Below are 17,864 nucleotides of genomic sequence, written 5' to 3' on the forward strand. Positions count from 1 at the left end.
TGAATGTCAATGCCAATAAAATTATGTATTGAATGTCAATGTTAATTCAAATTGTTATATTATATAAATTAATATAACAGTGCGACGCACGGATTACACACTATTTAAAATTAAATTATCGTATATTTATAAAGGTAAAAAACATATTTAAATTTAAATTGAATTAAATTTTTAAAAAAATATTGTGTTCAACAAACACAAAAGAGATTTCGAATTTTTTAAATCTCTAATAAATGATTAAAGTCACTTTTTGTTTTCAGGTAAGAAATGGGGTTACACTTCCACATACAGTATCGCTCGGATGAGGATCAACCAAATCACGAGAACTGTTACTTTTTAATCTATTAGGGTGAAGGTAAAAAGAAGGACCACCGTGACATCATAGAATTGCGCGGTTGCAGCAGCCCACACCAACCAGAACAGGCGAGACAGTTATTACGCGTCTCAGCCATTTGATTTTTGCTCTGTGAGCCGAGGATACGTCATCGACTTGGAATAATTCATATTTCCCCTGCTATTTCTTTTTGTATCACTTTCCGTGTTTTCGTCTTCCTGCTTTCGCAGTTTACTGGAAACCTAATAATTATAGACTTTTGCTAATCGGAAAGATCAATCAACTGCACTTTGAGATGGTGAAGGAGACCGAATACTATGACGTGCTGGGTGTCAGTCCAACGGCATCCGAAGCTGAGATTAAGAAAGCTTATTACATGAAGGTTCTAGTTTAATAATTTATAGATAGATCCTTTGTTTCTCTGCCTGATTTGTGTTTTGTGTGGGGGAAAAAAGGCAATGAATATATTAATTATTAGACCTAAGAGTCGGTATTACGTAGAGAAACACGATTATTTTGTTTGGCAAGCTATTTCAAACCTCGGTAGATCCGTCTAATCCCATTTCCCCGTTTATTTAGACAGGATATAGCAGATGCGCATGCCCTATGGCCGGATCTGTTGATTCTGCTGGGTTTTAAAAGAGTTGTCTTCTCGCGCCGAGTGCTTGCTCTACGCAGTACAAGCTAGCTTATATACAATTAAATTGAAATGTTTATACAGCCAATGACAGTCTAACTTTGAAAATGTGAAATACAATAACTTCCTAGTGCCTTCTGTTGTATTTATTGGCAATTTTTTTTACCAAATGATAAAATATGACCAAGTAGTTCCATCATGTTATTTATTTCTTCTCTCCTGTCCTATGTGTGCAGGCCCGGCAAGTGCATCCGGATAAAAACCCAAATGACCCTCTTGCTGCACAAAATTTTCAGGCAAGAATGTTATGTTATAGTTTGGATTAGCTTCCGTTCTCAAGGCCTTGCTGTATTATAAATCATAAATATGGTTTGACCCTTGAGTCAAAGCAATGACTTGAGGAGTGTAATTGGATTATTAAAAGGAATTCACATAAGAGAATCCCAATTACTTGTAATTGACTAAGGACTTACAGCTGTTCTGAATCGTGTTGGTTTAAGGTCTTTTTCCATCTTTGTAATTGTTGCTAGGTTTGCTCACCCTCCCTCTGCCCTTTGCCGTTGTTTATCATATTTGGTAATGACATTATACATGCATTTAGTGTTGCAAATATGTCATCTATTTTCAGCCAATTTTCAGACCCATTTTTTTTAATAGAAAATCTGTAGTCCTGAAATTGTGTCCAGACCTGTTATAAATGTTGAATCATGGAACCATTGAAAGGCATAGAGAACCATTGGACCTGGATTGTCTTGTTAGTTGGTGAAAAGAGCATTCCTTTCTTACAAGAATTATTCAATAATATCAATGTACAAGTCTTACACTTAAAGGAAGTAAATCCCCACCCAACAAATTAACACCAACCAATTTATTTTCCTTGGCAAGATGACCATTAAGTCAGTAAGACAGTAACCTCAATCATTGAGATCATAGTCATGTTAATGTGGCATAGCATGTAAACCAATAAGTTGAACTGTCATTGAATTCAACTATTGGGATTTACTCTGTTAGATATGAACATATACAACACCAAATGCTTTTACTGTTATTGAGTTTTATATTTTTCTGTTATCTCCTATTGCCAATTTTCCCAGCCTATACATGTAGAAGCATGACTTCACAAAATAGGTAATATCCTCAAGTCTTAAAGACCTTTTTCTCAATAGCTTAGATTGTACTGTTATAATTAGATCTTGTTGACACTAGTTATTTCCCATGTGTTTTATAATTTATACTCAGGTTTTAGGTGAGGCTTACCAAGTTCTGAGTGACCCAACTCAAAGACACGCTTATGATGCACATGGGAAATCAGGAATCTCAACGTTAGTTCATTTTCTTATTCATTTTCGACTTCTTAATATTTTAATTATTCAAATATCAAGTGTGATATGATGTTGAGTTTTTAAATCTTGTTAAGCACTCTTGCGGTACTTTAGTGCAGAAGCATTTCTGCTGTGCTGATTTTTTATGTCCTTCCATTCTTTACAGTGAAGCCATTATTGACCCTGCAGCAATCTTTGCAATGCTTTTTGGTAGTGAGCTTTTTGAGGAATATATAGGCCAGTTAGCCATGGCATCAATGGCATCAATGGACATTTTTACTGAAGGGGAACAATTTGATACTAAAAAGTTGCAAGAGAAAATGCGGGTATAACTAAATAATATTTCTCAGAAGCTGTATTTTCCTATGACTATTGTATGATTGCCATGACTAATAAAACTCTTATGCCTTTGTGTTTTGTTTTCTTATTGGCTAGAGATCTCACAAATTAATTAACAATAGCAGGGTTTTAATGTGATGATCATAATATACACAACATCATATCTTCAAAATAGTCATCATCACACCTACTAAAAATACACCGTTGCCCGACTTTCCTCAAGCAAATGGAATGTTCTGTTATGAACCGAAAAACTAGATTGAAAAGACATTACTATTTAAGTGAAAGATTGAGAAATAATAAGAGAAGGAGAGAGCTAGAGAGTAGGAGAGATAAATTTCCTCCAGGGTTTCCCATTCTACAAGAGAGCCACTGCTCTATTACTAAATGTTTACAATACTCAGATGCCTTCTCTCTATCCTAGTACCCTTCTGTTTATACAAATATTCATCTAACTAACTAACTGCTCTAACTATTCTTACTACACCAATTCCCCTTTATACTATCATAACAACATTCGTCCTAAAATCATTTTCCTCAAGGTTGCAACTTGCAATAATGCAATCTACTATTCTAAATTTCTTCATGTTTAATAGCCGTTGGAAAAAACTCTTCCCCGAGATCCCATTGCCAGGAGCTTGATAAGTCAGCTTCAAGCAACGGGTAAAAACTTCTTTCTAGGTCCCATTAATCTTCACTTTCCTGCAATACTTGACACTTGTTGCCAATGAGGATAAATATCTCCCAAACACTGAAGGGGCAAGTCCATCTTGGCAGAAAACCTGAACAAAGGCACATGAGTTTCGAGGGAATTGGGATATATGTGCCTTGGATTAGGTGCAGACTTTTATTTTGCTATTTTAGTAGATTCATTCTTCCTTCAGGTCGTTCAGAAGGAGAGAGAAGAAAGGCTTGCAGAGATACTAAAAAGTAGACTCAACCAGTATGTCCAAGGAAACAAAGAAGACTTTGTTGGTCATGCAGAGGCTGAAGTAGCCCGGCTGTCAAATGCAGGTATGATGCCCTATGAACTCTGAAACATCGGTATTCTAAAATTCATGTCGTATCTGATATTGTACCTGGTACACATGGGTAAGTATTGAGTACGTAGCAAAATTATTTTTTTAAATAAAATTTTGATACTTTATTTGGGTACATGTTGGTGCTTTGTGGGTATGTATCAGTTCGCACCCGCGATATGATATATATTGTACATTCTTTTCCTAATTTTTGTATATTTATTTTCTAATTCTATTTTGATTTGTGATGATGTAAATTATGGAAGACTAACCCTTGTATATTTTTATGGATATCTACAAATATATATGTGGAATTTAAATTCCATAGGGTCTACATATTTTCTTTGTTTCATCTAATCTATTTTATGTATTGCCTCCAATCAATGATAACTTTTGAAACTCCCCGTGTCTTGTATTCAGTACTGGTACTGCACTCATATCCATGCAATCTAGCCTAAGAATAATTCCAGACATGCATGGAACAAGCATGAATGCATTTTGTTGCCATAAAATTACATTACAGGCCCGTTTGATGGACATGATAGGATAAAGACAAAATATGATAAGGAATAGGATAGAGACATGATAGGATATGGACAGGATAACCAAATCATATCATTTGATTATCTTATCCATATCCTATCATGTCTCTATCCTACTCCTTATCATATTTTGTCTCTATCCTATCATGTCCATCAAACGGGCCCGTAAATAAATTTTATCATATTCCGTGTTTGATACACAACAGATAACCAAATGATATGATTTATATTGTGATAATATCACAAATTTGTCCTTATGATCTATTTAATTTTTTTTTCAAAATAACATTCATGTATTTTTTTTTTATAAATAAATAAAAAATGATAAAAAAAATGTAAATAATTTATGAAGTAATTTTATATACTCTTAATACAGAAGAGAACACAGCCGTCAAAATTATTTAATATCCATGCGAAGTTGATTAACATATGCGACATCATCTCGATTGATCAAACTCTCTAAAAATTCTCCCCTTAATCCCTCTCTATCCATTAGTCGATTTCTAATGCTGTGATTTTTATGAAACCACATTGAAAAATAACTCACTATCATAAAAATTGTTAAACAAAGTCTAACCATCTCTAAAAACATTTGCTCTAACATTAGATATAGGATCGCATCATTTTGTTCTTGCGAATTCATATTTACCTATTTATAAAAGTATCAACATTATTATTAGTATCCATCTACACAAAATAGAATATCAATAAATCATAGCACATAACATACATGGCAGAGAAAAATAATTATTATTTTCAATCAATTTTTTTAGAAACATCAATCAAAGTTTATTCTTGTTTATCAATGTAAAAAACAATTAATATAAAATTCAAACATCAAAGATGATAGAGAAAAGGAGCAAATATAAATGAAAAAAAAACAATCGAAAATCCTCTGAATCAAAGTTTATTTTTTCGAAATTTCAATATGAACACAATCAGAAAACAATAATAACTTTGTCCTGTTGTAGAATAAAATAAAACCGAAAACAACCAAAAACTTTCAGGAAATCAAAAAATAAAAAATTATTTGCTAGTGGGGAGGGGATGGAGAGGAACACGACAAGTTGAGAGAGGAGAAGGAGAGAGAAACGTGAATAGGAAAGAAAGAGCAAAAATGAGAAAATATTTCTTAACTTTTATCAGGTTGAAAACAATTATTTTAACTCACTTTAAACTAAGGATTAGAAAATAAGGTTGAAGCAGAATATATTTAAAAATTTTAATTACTGTATCATATAAGATTGGTGCATCAAAAAACAAATTAGAGTAAAATAGGATAAACTTATCATATCCTGCCTCCGACCATCAAACGGGCCCTACAAGAATGCACGGTTACAACTCATACGAGTGTTTTTCTCATCACGAATATCAACCTATGGTTGTAACTTGTAAAAACTCATTGAATTAATAGTTCTCATGTTTAAAAAATCATGATATGGTTTACAGATTGCCTTTACATGACATGGAAAATCCTTTACCTTATCTTAAGTATTTGAATAGTTGTATTGAAAAATATCAACCTACCTCTCAGTTGTAGGATTGTAACAAAGGTACTTTTTCTGAGTATATTATATGTCATTATACAGCTTATGGGGTTGACATGTTGAATACCATTGGCTACATATACGCAAGGCAGGCAGCAAAAGAGCTAGGGAAGAAAGCTATTTATTTGGGTGTGCCTTTTATTGCGGAGTGGTTTAGAAACAAAGGGCACTTCATCAAATCCCAAGTAACAGCAGCAACAGGTGACCAAACTTTGTACTTGGCAACTTGAAAGCCTTTCATGGCTGTCTTATGTTTTCTTGATTCTAATTTCCTGAGTTAGCTTTCATATAAAAAAAAATCTCACTCCTTTTATTTTCCATATTGCATGTTTCTTGAGGCGTGTGTGGATCAAATTGACATTTGGTATATTTGCTTTGAGTGGAATGCACTTTTTTCCTGTTCTCTGATGCACTTTGCTTTTTCAGTTTCAAGAAAATATTGACCTTTCCCCCTCTATTGAATTTATGTATTCTACGTTTTCTGAATTTCTTTAAGCAGTGCTTTATTAATGTTGATTTATCAATATCAAGGGGTAGATTTATGCTCTCTAGTCATCACTGCTTTGTTGTACGGGATTGAATACTGAACACTGAAATGCCAACAGAAAAATAGGTCTAGGGCTGAGAAGATGAGAATTTTCCAATGGATGAGTGCCGTGAAAGTGTGAGAAAGTTGGTATAACATCTGTTAGAATATGTGAAAATATCTTATAATATCTTTAGAGTATATCCATTCATTATCTTAGATTATCTATTTAGATCAGTTTTCATATTTCAGTTTTCATATTTCTTAGTGTTGTGATTTGTCTATTGATTTTTCTATTTAAGGTTTTGAGTTTTAGTATAATAAGGGTTAGACTTTTGAAATAGTCTTTTGTATCAAGTTCTAGGTAGTTAGTTAATCCTAGATAGTGGTGCATCGCGGCTAACCCCAGAAGTGGGATAGTGTTTCGGGATAGGCATGGGATGACTGCTATTTATTGGACAAATTACATGAAGAATACTATATAGACATATTTAATGCAAAATTAACAAATTATTCAAACTCTGAAACATTCATAAATAGCATTAAAAATCCACAAGTCTTACTCTTAAATTCTTAATCAAAACATACATTGAAATACTAATAAAAGTCAAGAAACTAAAGATGGAAAACTCAAATGAAAGTGATTTTTATTTTCAAGATGTAATTGAAGTGGGGGGAAATGGCGTACAAGAACTGGGGAAGTGGTGCAACTGAAGCTCAAAAAACAGTGCATAAAGAGATGAAAAAGAAAGATTACGAGGTGTTGTTCTTCACTCGTTAATGTGTGGATACAATGAACTTTGAGAAAACTGTGAAGGTATCAACAGCTAAAGAAGCTTGGGATATTCTTGAAAAAAGTCATGCTGACGGTGACAAACTCAAGAAAGCGTCTTCAAATGTTGCGAAGACAATTCAAATTAATGTAGGTGGAGTCAAATGGAAAGTAGCTGAATACTTCAATCGAATCACACTGTTGACAAATCAGATGAAGAGTTGTGGAGAATCAATTGAAGATCAAATGGTGGCTGCAAAGGCGACGTGAACCCTAATATCTGAATTTGATTACATTATGGTAGCCATAGAAGAATCTAGTGATCTAACCGCAGTGAAGATTGAAGAGTTACAGAGTTCTTTAGAAGCACATGAACAAAGAGTGTTAGATAGAAACAAACAACGTGCAACTGAACAGGCCATGCTGGCTCAAATTGCCAAGAAAGGAGGAAATGGAAAATTGAAGTGATAGAAAGGAAAAAAGAAAGAGAAAAAGTACAAAAGTGGAAACAATCGTGGTCAATATCAAGCCAGCAATGATTCTGATCAACTAGAATCATCATCAAGAAGGGGCGGCCAAGAGAAAAATGGTAAGAAGAAGTTCAATAAAAAGAAAATTCAATGCTATAATTATTAGAAATTGGTCACGTTGCAGATGATTGTTTTGGCTAGAGTGTACCAAGAAAATCAGCGGAAGCGGCAAACATGGCACATGATGAAGATGATTATGAGCCTATTTGCTAATGGCAACAACCAATACTGAAGAGTTGCTGCAAGCATGTGCCATAATTGCTTGATCTGTAAGCAATCCAAAAAATCCTTTGTGTCTTACATTCCAATGAGTGCAAAGTGCAGGATAGAATTATTTTATTTAGATGTTGTCTTTTTGACACACTATCACTAGGAGGCAATAAATATTTTGTTTCATTTGTAGATGAATATAGCAGAATGACGTGGATATTTCTTATTAAGACAAAAGATGAAGTGTCTAATGTCTTTAAGAAATTTAAAGTGATGATTGAAAAGCAATCAGAAAACACGTCAAAATCCTTATGACTGCACATCCAAAGAATTTGAAGAGTTTTGTGATCCCATGGGAATTCAACATAAAATAACTGCTCCCTATATATCGCAACACAATGGACTTGCTAAAAGAAGAAATAGAAAAACTATGAATATTGTTAGGAGCATGTTGAAAGAAAATAGTCTACCACATTGTTTTTAGGTTGAAGCAGTGACCATTGCATGCTATGTTCTAAATCAAAGTTCAACCAAGAGATTGGATAAGGTTTTTAAGGAAGTATGGACATCAAAGAAGAAAGAAATTGAAATACAAGAGTGAACCAATGATACTTGTAGGGTATCATTCAACAAGGTCCTATAGACTCTCTACAATCCAATTACTAAAAAGATTGTGATAAGTAGAGATGTGGTAGTGAATGAGAAGGAGTTGTAGTTAGAAGGAAGAAATCAATGGCAAGCCATCAAATACAATAGAAATTGAGTTTGAAGTGGATCAACTAAGTGAAGGGGAAGTTAATCAAGAAGTAGCTAATTCAAATATTAGAGCAAGACCTCAAAGAAACGGAATCCAACTAGCAAGACTCAATGATTGTGAAGTGATACCTGACCACCTAATTACACCAGAAGGAGATGTAGTGCTTCTAGCATTTGTTGATGTTGAACCTATCAATTAGGAAGATGCACAAGTGTGGAGGAGATAAGTTCAGTAGAGAGAAATAAAACCTGGAAATTGGTGGATTTACCAAGAAACGGAAAGCCTGTAGCAATTAAGTGGGTATATAAGGTGAAGTATTTACCAAATAGGTCAATTGCCAAGCACAAGGCAAGCGATAGGCAGCAAAGGGATTCCTACAAAAACCTGGGATAGACTACACTGAAATATTTGCACCAGTTACAATAATTAAAACAGTTAGATTAGTGGTGGCTCTAGCAAACTTCAGAAAGTGGAAGATGTATTAACCTACTGTCAAGTCAGCATTTTTAAATGGTTGTCTTGAGGAGGACGTTTATGTTGAACAACCACCACGATTCTTAGCAAAGGAAAAAGAAGACAAAGTACTCGAGCTTAATAAGACCTTGTATGGATTGAAACAAGCTCCGTGAGCTTGCAACAAGAGAACTGGCCAATTCCTTATTCAATCAAATAGGATATTTGTTAGAATATTAGAAAATATCTTATAATATCTTTTATATTATATTAGAATATCTTAAATTATTTCTTAGGATCAATTTATAATTATAGAGATATCTTAGAATATCTTTCATTATTATTATGATTTATTCCTTATTTAGGATTGAGTCTATGTTTTTCTATAAATAGAGATTAGTATTGAGTCTTTTGTAAAAAAGTAAGCATTAAGCTATTATCAATAATATTCAAACCCTTATTATTTTTTCTCCTCCTTTTCTCTAAAATCTCACACTTTCAACATGGTATCTAGAGCCTATTTCGATCCTCCTTGAACGATCCCGCCTCTATTCCGCTGTCGAGTTCCCAACAATTAGGGAATATAATTATAGTTTCTCTTTTCTAACATTTCAATATTCAGTGAAATTTTTTCGGTAAACCGTGTCCCAATTCTGGTTTACCCCTTCTTTTAGCTTTTCGTTTATTTTCAGCAGATCAGTCGTAGTACTGTTCATCGCGCGGTACTGTTCACTGCTCAAAAAATAAAAATAAAAATTATTAGGGTTCTATAAACTTTTCCACAACCCATTAGGGTTTGGCGCTTTAACCAACCGAGCTAAAAAGAACAATGGGGTGGTAAAGTTTAATTTGAGAATCATTATTATTTGCATGGTTATTAGGGGATTTTGGTTGATCGTTATGAAGAGATGATTGAGAATTATCATCCTGGTTTTGGTGATCATAGGTGGCTACTTGTGACTCATTTTGTGGGGGTGTAAACCATGTGGGAAATTTGGGGATTACCCTGTTGAAAGGTGTTTGGAACAAATGGATCGTGCTTATAGTTTTCGGGATAATAAGATATTGCAGATGTATGATTTTACTCACAAGTCACTTGCTAGTAGAAGGGATCCGATTTTTGGTGGAGGAAACTCTCAAGCCTTTGTCGTGGCAGCTGTTGCAGCCCTTATGAGTGGGCTCTTAGCTGACAGGTTTGGAAGATTTGCAATTCAACTGATGGGATTCTTCTTGGTGCACGATTATTCTCTCTTCGATGGTTCCAGATCTGCCCTTACTATCCAATTTTGATCAACGAAAATATATGTTATTGTTCAAACAACCGTTATCTCTCTAGTTTTGGACGCATTTTCTTATTCCGTTGATTGATCACGACTTCGTTTCGTTAGAGTCGCGCTGCTTATTCTTTGATGTTTGTCATGCAATTTAGTTCTTACTAATATATTATAACAATGGCTTCTCTTCCCACCGATGATCATTTCGGTGGTGTCTCTTCCACATATGAATTATATTAGTGACGACTTCTTCCGTTGGTGGTTATTCTAACGGTGTCTTTTATTTTCATGACTTACTTTACCTTGACAATTTGTCCCAGATGCACTGGCTTTGCCTTTCTCTCCTTGAAGCACACCTCTTTCTCCTTGAGGCAGATTCAAGTTTAAATATTTTGAGTCTCCATTATTATTAGTTTGAAGCTTCCAAATGCAGTTTTTTAGAAGAACGGAGTTTGCTTTGTTCAATTGTCTGCCATGAATTTCTCTCAGGCTGATGATCAATCAGACTATCTGGCTAGGCTATATTTATAGCAATTCTCTCCGACTTCACATGCATCCCTGAGTTGCCTCTCCATCTTTTTAATTATTTTGTGGAGCAAAACATTGTTTTCTTGTAGCAAGCTAAAGCTTAGTAAGCTTTAGCTTGAGGGGGAGTGTTAGAATATTAGAAAATATCTTATAATATCTTATAATATCTTTTATATTATATTAGAGTATCTTAAATTATTTCTTATGATCAATTTATAATTATAGAGATATCTTAGAATATCTTTCATTATTATTATGATTTATTCCTTATTTAGGATTGAGTCTATGTTTCTCTATAAATAGAAATTAGTATTGAGTCTTTTGTAAAAAAGTAAGCATTAAGCTATTATCAATAATATTCAAACCTTTATTATTTTCTCTCCTCCTTTTCTCTAAAATCTCACACTTTCAACAATATTCAATGTGCACTGTTGAACATGGAATATATGTGAAGGGAGTACAGGGAGACGATTTCAGTATGAAATTGAAAGGCTTAAAAAGATGAAAATTGAGTTTGAAATGACAGACTTGGGTGAATTAAGATACTTTCATGGCTCCGAATTTGTTGAAACAAGCATGGGAATGATTATCCACCAACATAAATATGTGACAAATGTATTCAAGAGGTTGAATATGTTGAACTGTAATTCAGAATGTACTCCAATGGTGGCAAGTATGAATTAGGGACAACACCTTATACATACAAATAGCTGGTTGTTTAAGGTATGTATGTAATACCAGACCTGATATCACATTCAGTGCGAGATTGGTGAGTAGATTTAAGCAGGAACCTAAGTAGTCCCACATGTTGGCAGCTAAGAGAATTGAGATATTTACAAGGAACAATGGATTTTGGTGGGTTGTTTCCAAATTCTCAAAATTCCAGCAATAGCAATGGGAAACACTGATTCCGATTGGTGTGGAGATAAAGTGGAGAAAAGGAGCACAATGGGATGTGTTCAAGTTTCTTGAAGCACAAATTTTATGGTGTTCAAAGAAGCAAAATGTAGTAGCACTTTCATCATGTGAAGTAGAGTACATTGCAACATGCAATGCAGCCTGTCAAACTATTTGGCTGCAAAAATTACCGAAGGAGATTGGAGTGCGTGATGGAGGAGCTGTGGAACTATTGGTAGACAATAAATTAGCTATATACCTTGCTAAAAATCCCATAGCTCATGCGGGAAGTAAGCACATAGACACAGTTTAAATTATCTTCATGACCAGTAGGCAAAGGGAAGGTCAATCTCACATACTGTAAGATAGATCTGCAGGCTGCCAATGTTATGAAAAATCCACTACAAGTTGACAAATTCAAGGATATGAGGGATATGCTAAGTGTAATTTCATTTAGTGACATTGACTTAAGCCTTAAAGGTGAGTGTTAAAGTGTGTAAACCAATTTAATGAGGGAGGGTAGTTATAACTGACTTGTGTATGCTGTTAGTTAGTTAATATGTCGATGAGTGTGACTAATAGCATTGTATAAATACCTACCTGAAATACATGGAGTATTATTCAGCACAATTTCAGTTATCTCATTAATCCAATATACACAAATGTTAGTGTGCAAGTGAATGTGTGTGTGTTCATTCTCTAAGTTCAAACACTGTCCAATTTGTTGGGAAGGTTTGGTTGAGGCATATATAAACTGAAATAAAAGTCGACACTAATTATTTATTCATATTGACTCTGGCTTCCAAACATGAATTGCTGTTGTGTAAGTAAAAGTTTGTACTGACAAATAGCTTTTCTTTATGGTTCAAGGGGCAATTGCTTTGATCCAACTGCAGGAGGATATGAAAAGGCAACTCAGTTCTGAAGGGAACTACACCGAAGAAGAGCTTGAAGAATACATGCAATCTCACAAGAAATTAATGATTGACTCTCTGTGGAAGCTTAATGTGGCTGACATTGAGGCCACTCTTTCTCGTGTGTGTCACAAATATTTGTTTTTGCTACTCCAATGTCAAATTGTTAGATAGCTTATTGTAGATTTTAGGGCTTGGTGTTTTTTAATTTGTGTGTTTCACTTTAGGTTCTTCAAGACAGCAGCATCAAGAAAGAAGAGCTACGTGCAAGAGCAAAAGGGTTGAAAACTCTTGGTAAAATCTTCCAGGTAGTATTTTCTTCCCTGCTCTTAATGTAATTGTTAGCAACAGAGTGTTGTGTATACTGATGATGAAATGTTTTTAACTCGATTTGAATGTAGAGGGTTAAGACAGCCAATGGGAGTGAGAATGAAAATATACTAAACAAAGCAGTACATAAATTGAATGGAAGTGAAAATAGCAATGATGCTTGTTCTCCTAGTACATCACCCAAATCTTCAAGTCCTGATTCTTCAACTCATGCTGCATTTGCATCGCAGGTGCACTATTTCTAGTCGACATCTATCATCTATTTTTTCTTCCAGCCATATTCATTCATTTTTAAACAATTTAAACCTTTCTTGCTATATCTATGAAATTAATGTAAGTTTATGTGTTTTGATACAAATGGATATAGAGTCCCTATGTGGAAGCCCCGCACTTTGCAGGTATGCAATTTGACTACAATTTCCCTAGGCCAACTGCCCCCCCGGGTGCCCACAGACCTGCACCAACCAGCAAGGATTGATGATGGGGTTTGATGCCATGTTCTTTTCTGTACGTATTGATCTTGTGTTATTTTGTTGAATATGTATTTAAAAATGTGTGCTGAAGACCGCATCTGGTCTGCCGCATTGTGCAGTGTGGTTATTATGCATGTTTAATTTTAATAATTCTATGCATAGATGAGGGATGATAGTTTGAAGGTAGCATTGTAACTCGAATTATGTATTTTACTGGGGTGTTTGCACGTAGGTTTATCTAATCCCTTTGTGTTTGTTTTTCAGGGATAGTGGTATTCCTATTTTAGACTGCATTCGTGTACTAACTAATTTAACGGTTTTGTAAAAAAAAAAAATCATTTCGGGCATATTAGCTGTAAGGAGGAAGTGAGAAGAGATGAAAAAGAGTGGAGAAAAGAGAAAAGTGTGATAAATATAATTGATTTGATGTGTTGTTTGGTATAAAAAAAGAAAATAGAAAGATGTGCCGTTATCTCTCGTTGGTTGGAGCGGAAGTGAGAAGCAAGAAATCTCATTTTATTTTTATATTATTTAAATTATTTAGTTGATTTAATTAATAAATATAATAATTTAGTAATTCACTATTAATACATGGCATTAATTAAATATAAAAAATCTAATGGTACTGTGCCCATGGCCTGTGCGCCAAGGGGCTACATTGCATTTATGATAAACTAGTTTGTAACCCGTGCGTCGTACGAAAACAACGATTTTAATAAATAAATTATTATATTAGTTTATATATATATATATATATATATATCAAATTTCATAAATTTTATTGATATTAAAAAAATAAGTTGACTTAAAAAAAAATTACAATAAAAAAAATCTAATTCTAACTTAACTTAAAAATTACTTTCTTATTCGTTCAATGTTATTGATGAAAAGTATGACTTTAACGCCACTCCTTAATCTTACTTAAATGATGTCTTATTTTTTGAATTTCACAAATTTTTTTTTTCTTTCTAAAAAATCTATTATAAAACAATACTTTTAATTTTAAACAAATAAAAACAATAATAATTAGATCAGATAAAATAAGAATTTTTAAAATAATGGACATGGACATATATAAAATAAGAAATTAGTAAATATAAAGATGAGTAAGTAAGTTAATAATAAATTTTTATTTTTATTATTCAACCTATGTTGTTTATACGAAATACATGACATTTAAGAATTCATATAAATTTTGATGCAAAATATTTTTCATTTTAGTACTACTCACAAAATATTAAAGAAAAATAATTTTCTCATTACAAAAAAAAAATTACAATACACATAAAAACTACGAATATCTTTTATCTTTGAATTTGCATGTTAATAATAAATTTAGAATATAAAATGTATAGTATAGTAGTTTTTAAATTTGATAAAATAGTGTTTGAAGTTTGAAAAACCATTACTTTCAATGAATGAATGAATTGTTTCTTTAATTCTTACATAAATTTTATATTTTCTTAAATAAATTATTATTTTTTCTGGTCTGGAAATTTAATTGAATTCATAGCTAAGAAACCCTAAATAAATTTTATATTTACTTAAATAAATTAATATTTTTTATTTAATATAACTGTGTGGCAACACTATTTATTAGACAACTTAGAATCAAAATTATTAGGACGGACAACAACTATTTATGAGAGAATTTAAAATCGGAGTTATTAAGACAAATCTTATATAAGAGAATAAAAATATAAATATACAAATGTTCGGAGTTATTAAGACAAATCTTATGTAAGAGAATAGAAATATAAATATACAAATGTACAATTTGTTGACTATTTATGAGTGAATTTAGAATCGGAGTTATTAAAACATATGTTATATAAGAGGATAGAAATTATGGGATCTCAAATACGAATCTTTGATAAAGCTGGTCTTGGTTTTAATCAAACTCAAAAAACAAAGTTGTATGGAAAAAAAATTGTTCAAGAAAGAAAGGAAGAAAAATGTAAAACTAGATGCTCATATTGTAAAAAACTTGGACATCTGGAATTTGTTTGCTATTTCAGAAAAAGAGATGAAAAGATTAAAAGTAAGAGCTTGATTAAAAAAGTTTATCTTTATGCCAAGACAGTATTAGTAAAACTGCAAAAAGGATAACATTCTCCAAACTGTTCTCAAAACGGAGAAAGTTCCAAAACGAAAGTTGAACCTTCTCCAGAAAAACTGGAAAATGAGAACAATCTGAAATTGTCTCAAAATCAAGTTTACAATCTTTTGAAATACAGAGTATCAAATCAATTTCAAAATCAATAGTTAAATGTTTAGTTTGTTTCAAAAACAATAATGAAAAAACGATGTGTTATTTTAAAAAGAAACAAAATTTTAAAACTAACTCGCAAGGACCCAAAACAATGTGGGTACATAAGGTTGAACTAACATCATATGCAAGTTGGATTTCCAAATATAAAGAGAAAGCATTGGACAATGGTTGTTCAAGACACATGACAGGAGATAAATGCTGCTTTCTAACATTCATCAAGAATGATCGAGGATCGATTACTTTTGGAAATAACAACCAAGCTCAGATTAAAGGTAAAGGAACCATTGGTAAGACAAACTCTGCTCAAATAACTGATGTTCAATATGTTGAAGGTTTAAAACACAATCTGTTAAGCATAAGTCAGCTATGTGACAATGGATGTAAAGTTATTTTCAAACCCAAAGAATGTGAAATCAGAAAAACTGAAATTGGAGAAACTTTGTTTTCTCGAAATCGAAAGAAAAATTTGTATGTTTTGTATCTTGAAGAACTACCAGACGAGTCATGCTTTATATCAATCAATAAAGACAAATGGATATGGCATAAAAAAGCTGGTCATATTAGTATGAAAACAATCTCAAACATCTCAAAATTAGATCTTGTTGGAGGATTACCCAAACTCAATTTTGAAAAAGATAAAATATGTGAAGCATGTGCAAAAGGAAAACAAGTCAAGAGTAGCTTTCATTCAAAAGATTTTGTAACCACAAAAAGAACTCTTGAATTACTTCACATAGATCTTTTTGAGCCAGTCAAAACAACAAGTCTAGGAGGAATGAAATATGGTTTCGTTATTGTTGATGATTTCTCAAGATTTACTTGTGTGCTATTTTTAAAACAAAAAGACGATGCATTTGACGCATTTACAATATTTTGCAAGAAAGTACAAAATGAAAAAGAATCCAACACCATTTCTGTAAGAAGTGATCATGGAGGAGAATTCATAAATGCTTCGTTTAAAACCTTCTTTGATGAACTTGGCATTTCTCATAATCTTCCATGTGCAAGAACTCCACAACAAAATGAAGTTGTTGAACGAAAAAAATAGAATATTACAAGAAATGACAAGAACCATTTTGGAAGAATCCAACGTTGAAAGGTATTTTTGGGCTGAAGCCATAAACACATCTTGCTATATCTTAAATCGTGTATCCATAAGAAAGATCATCAACAAAACACCATATGAAATCTGGAAAAATAGAAAACCAAACATTTCTTACTTTCGTATTTTTGGTTGTTATTGTTATATTTTAAACAACAAAGATATAATTGGAAAATTTGATGCAAAATCTGATAAAACAATCTTTCTTGGTTATTCAACTGATTCTAAAGGATATAGGGTATTTAATCTAAGAACTAATGTTGTAGAAATAAGTATGCACATATTATTTGATGAGTTTGATGACTTAGATTTAAGTAAAAAAGATGAGGAAGAAGAAACTCCAATCGAGTTACAGCAGCAAAACAGTTTGCAGAAAACAGAGATTGATAAACAATCTTCGTTTCATTCTCCACCAAAAAGCTGGAGAACGATTGAAGATCATTCTCAAACACAAATTATTGGAGACACGACTAATGAGATTCGAACAGGAAAATCATTCAAGAATGATGAAAACAACATGACAATGATATCCTAAATTGAACCATAATCAATTAAAGAAGCCATCATTGATCAATCTTGGATATATGCTATGAAGGAAGAACTACTGCAATTTGAAAAAAAATGAAGTCTGGACACTAGTACCTGATCCATTAGATCAAACAATCATTGGTACACGATAAGTCTTCATAAATAAAATAGATGAAAAAGGTAAGGTTATCAGGAACAAAGCAAGATTAGTAGCTCAAGGCTACAATCAACAAGAAGGTATAGATTATGATGAAACCTTTGCTCTTGTTGCAAGGTTAGAAGCTATTCATATACTTCTTTCATATGCATCTCATAAGCTTATTAAATTGTTTCAAATGGACGTTAAAAGTGCATTTTTAAACGGATTATTAAATGAACAAGTTTATGTGAAATAGCCCCCGGGTTTTGAAAATCAATCAAAACAAAATCATGTTTTCAAACTTACCAAAGCTCTATATGGCTTAAAACAAGCACCAAGAGCCTGGTATGAACGATTAAGTTCATTCTTGATAAAAAATGGATTCTTAAGAGGAAAAATCGTCACTACATTATGTAAGA

The 17,864-nt window shown here is 32.7% G+C and overlaps 1 protein-coding gene across 1 annotated transcript; it reads left to right on the forward strand.

The window, feature by feature from the left end:
- The first annotated feature begins 258 nt into the window (after positions 1 to 258).
- Positions 259 to 13,667, forward strand: LOC101512264 (chaperone protein dnaJ 10). The gene is made up of 10 exons (XM_004511217.4): positions 259 to 716; positions 1,208 to 1,267; positions 2,211 to 2,293; positions 2,460 to 2,619; positions 3,517 to 3,646; positions 5,783 to 5,941; positions 12,558 to 12,766; positions 12,829 to 12,909; positions 13,003 to 13,161; positions 13,299 to 13,667. Exons 1-10 carry the CDS (start codon positions 630 to 632, stop codon positions 13,407 to 13,409), a joined length of 1,239 nt encoding a protein of 412 aa, XP_004511274.1. The 5' UTR covers positions 259 to 629; the 3' UTR covers positions 13,410 to 13,667.
- The last annotated feature ends 4,197 nt before the right edge of the window (positions 13,668 to 17,864 follow it).

The sequence above is a fragment of the Cicer arietinum genome, chromosome 8 (genome assembly GCF_000331145.2).
Source record: "Cicer arietinum cultivar CDC Frontier isolate Library 1 chromosome 8, Cicar.CDCFrontier_v2.0, whole genome shotgun sequence".
Classification (NCBI taxonomy): domain Eukaryota; kingdom Viridiplantae; phylum Streptophyta; class Magnoliopsida; order Fabales; family Fabaceae; genus Cicer; species Cicer arietinum.

Bases quoted from the DNA above. Each gene is read 5' to 3' on its own strand.
- LOC101512264 (XM_004511217.4), top strand. From the start codon at position 630: ATGGTGAAGGAGACCGAATACTATGACGTGCTGGGTGTCAGTCCAACG. The intron at 1,268-2,210 runs GCAAGAATGTTA...ATTTATACTCAG, and splicing joins TTGCTGCACAAAATTTTCAG to GTTTTAGGTGAGGCTTACCA. The intron at 12,767-12,828 runs GTTAGATAGCTT...GTTTCACTTTAG, and splicing joins TGCTACTCCAATGTCAAATT to GTTCTTCAAGACAGCAGCAT.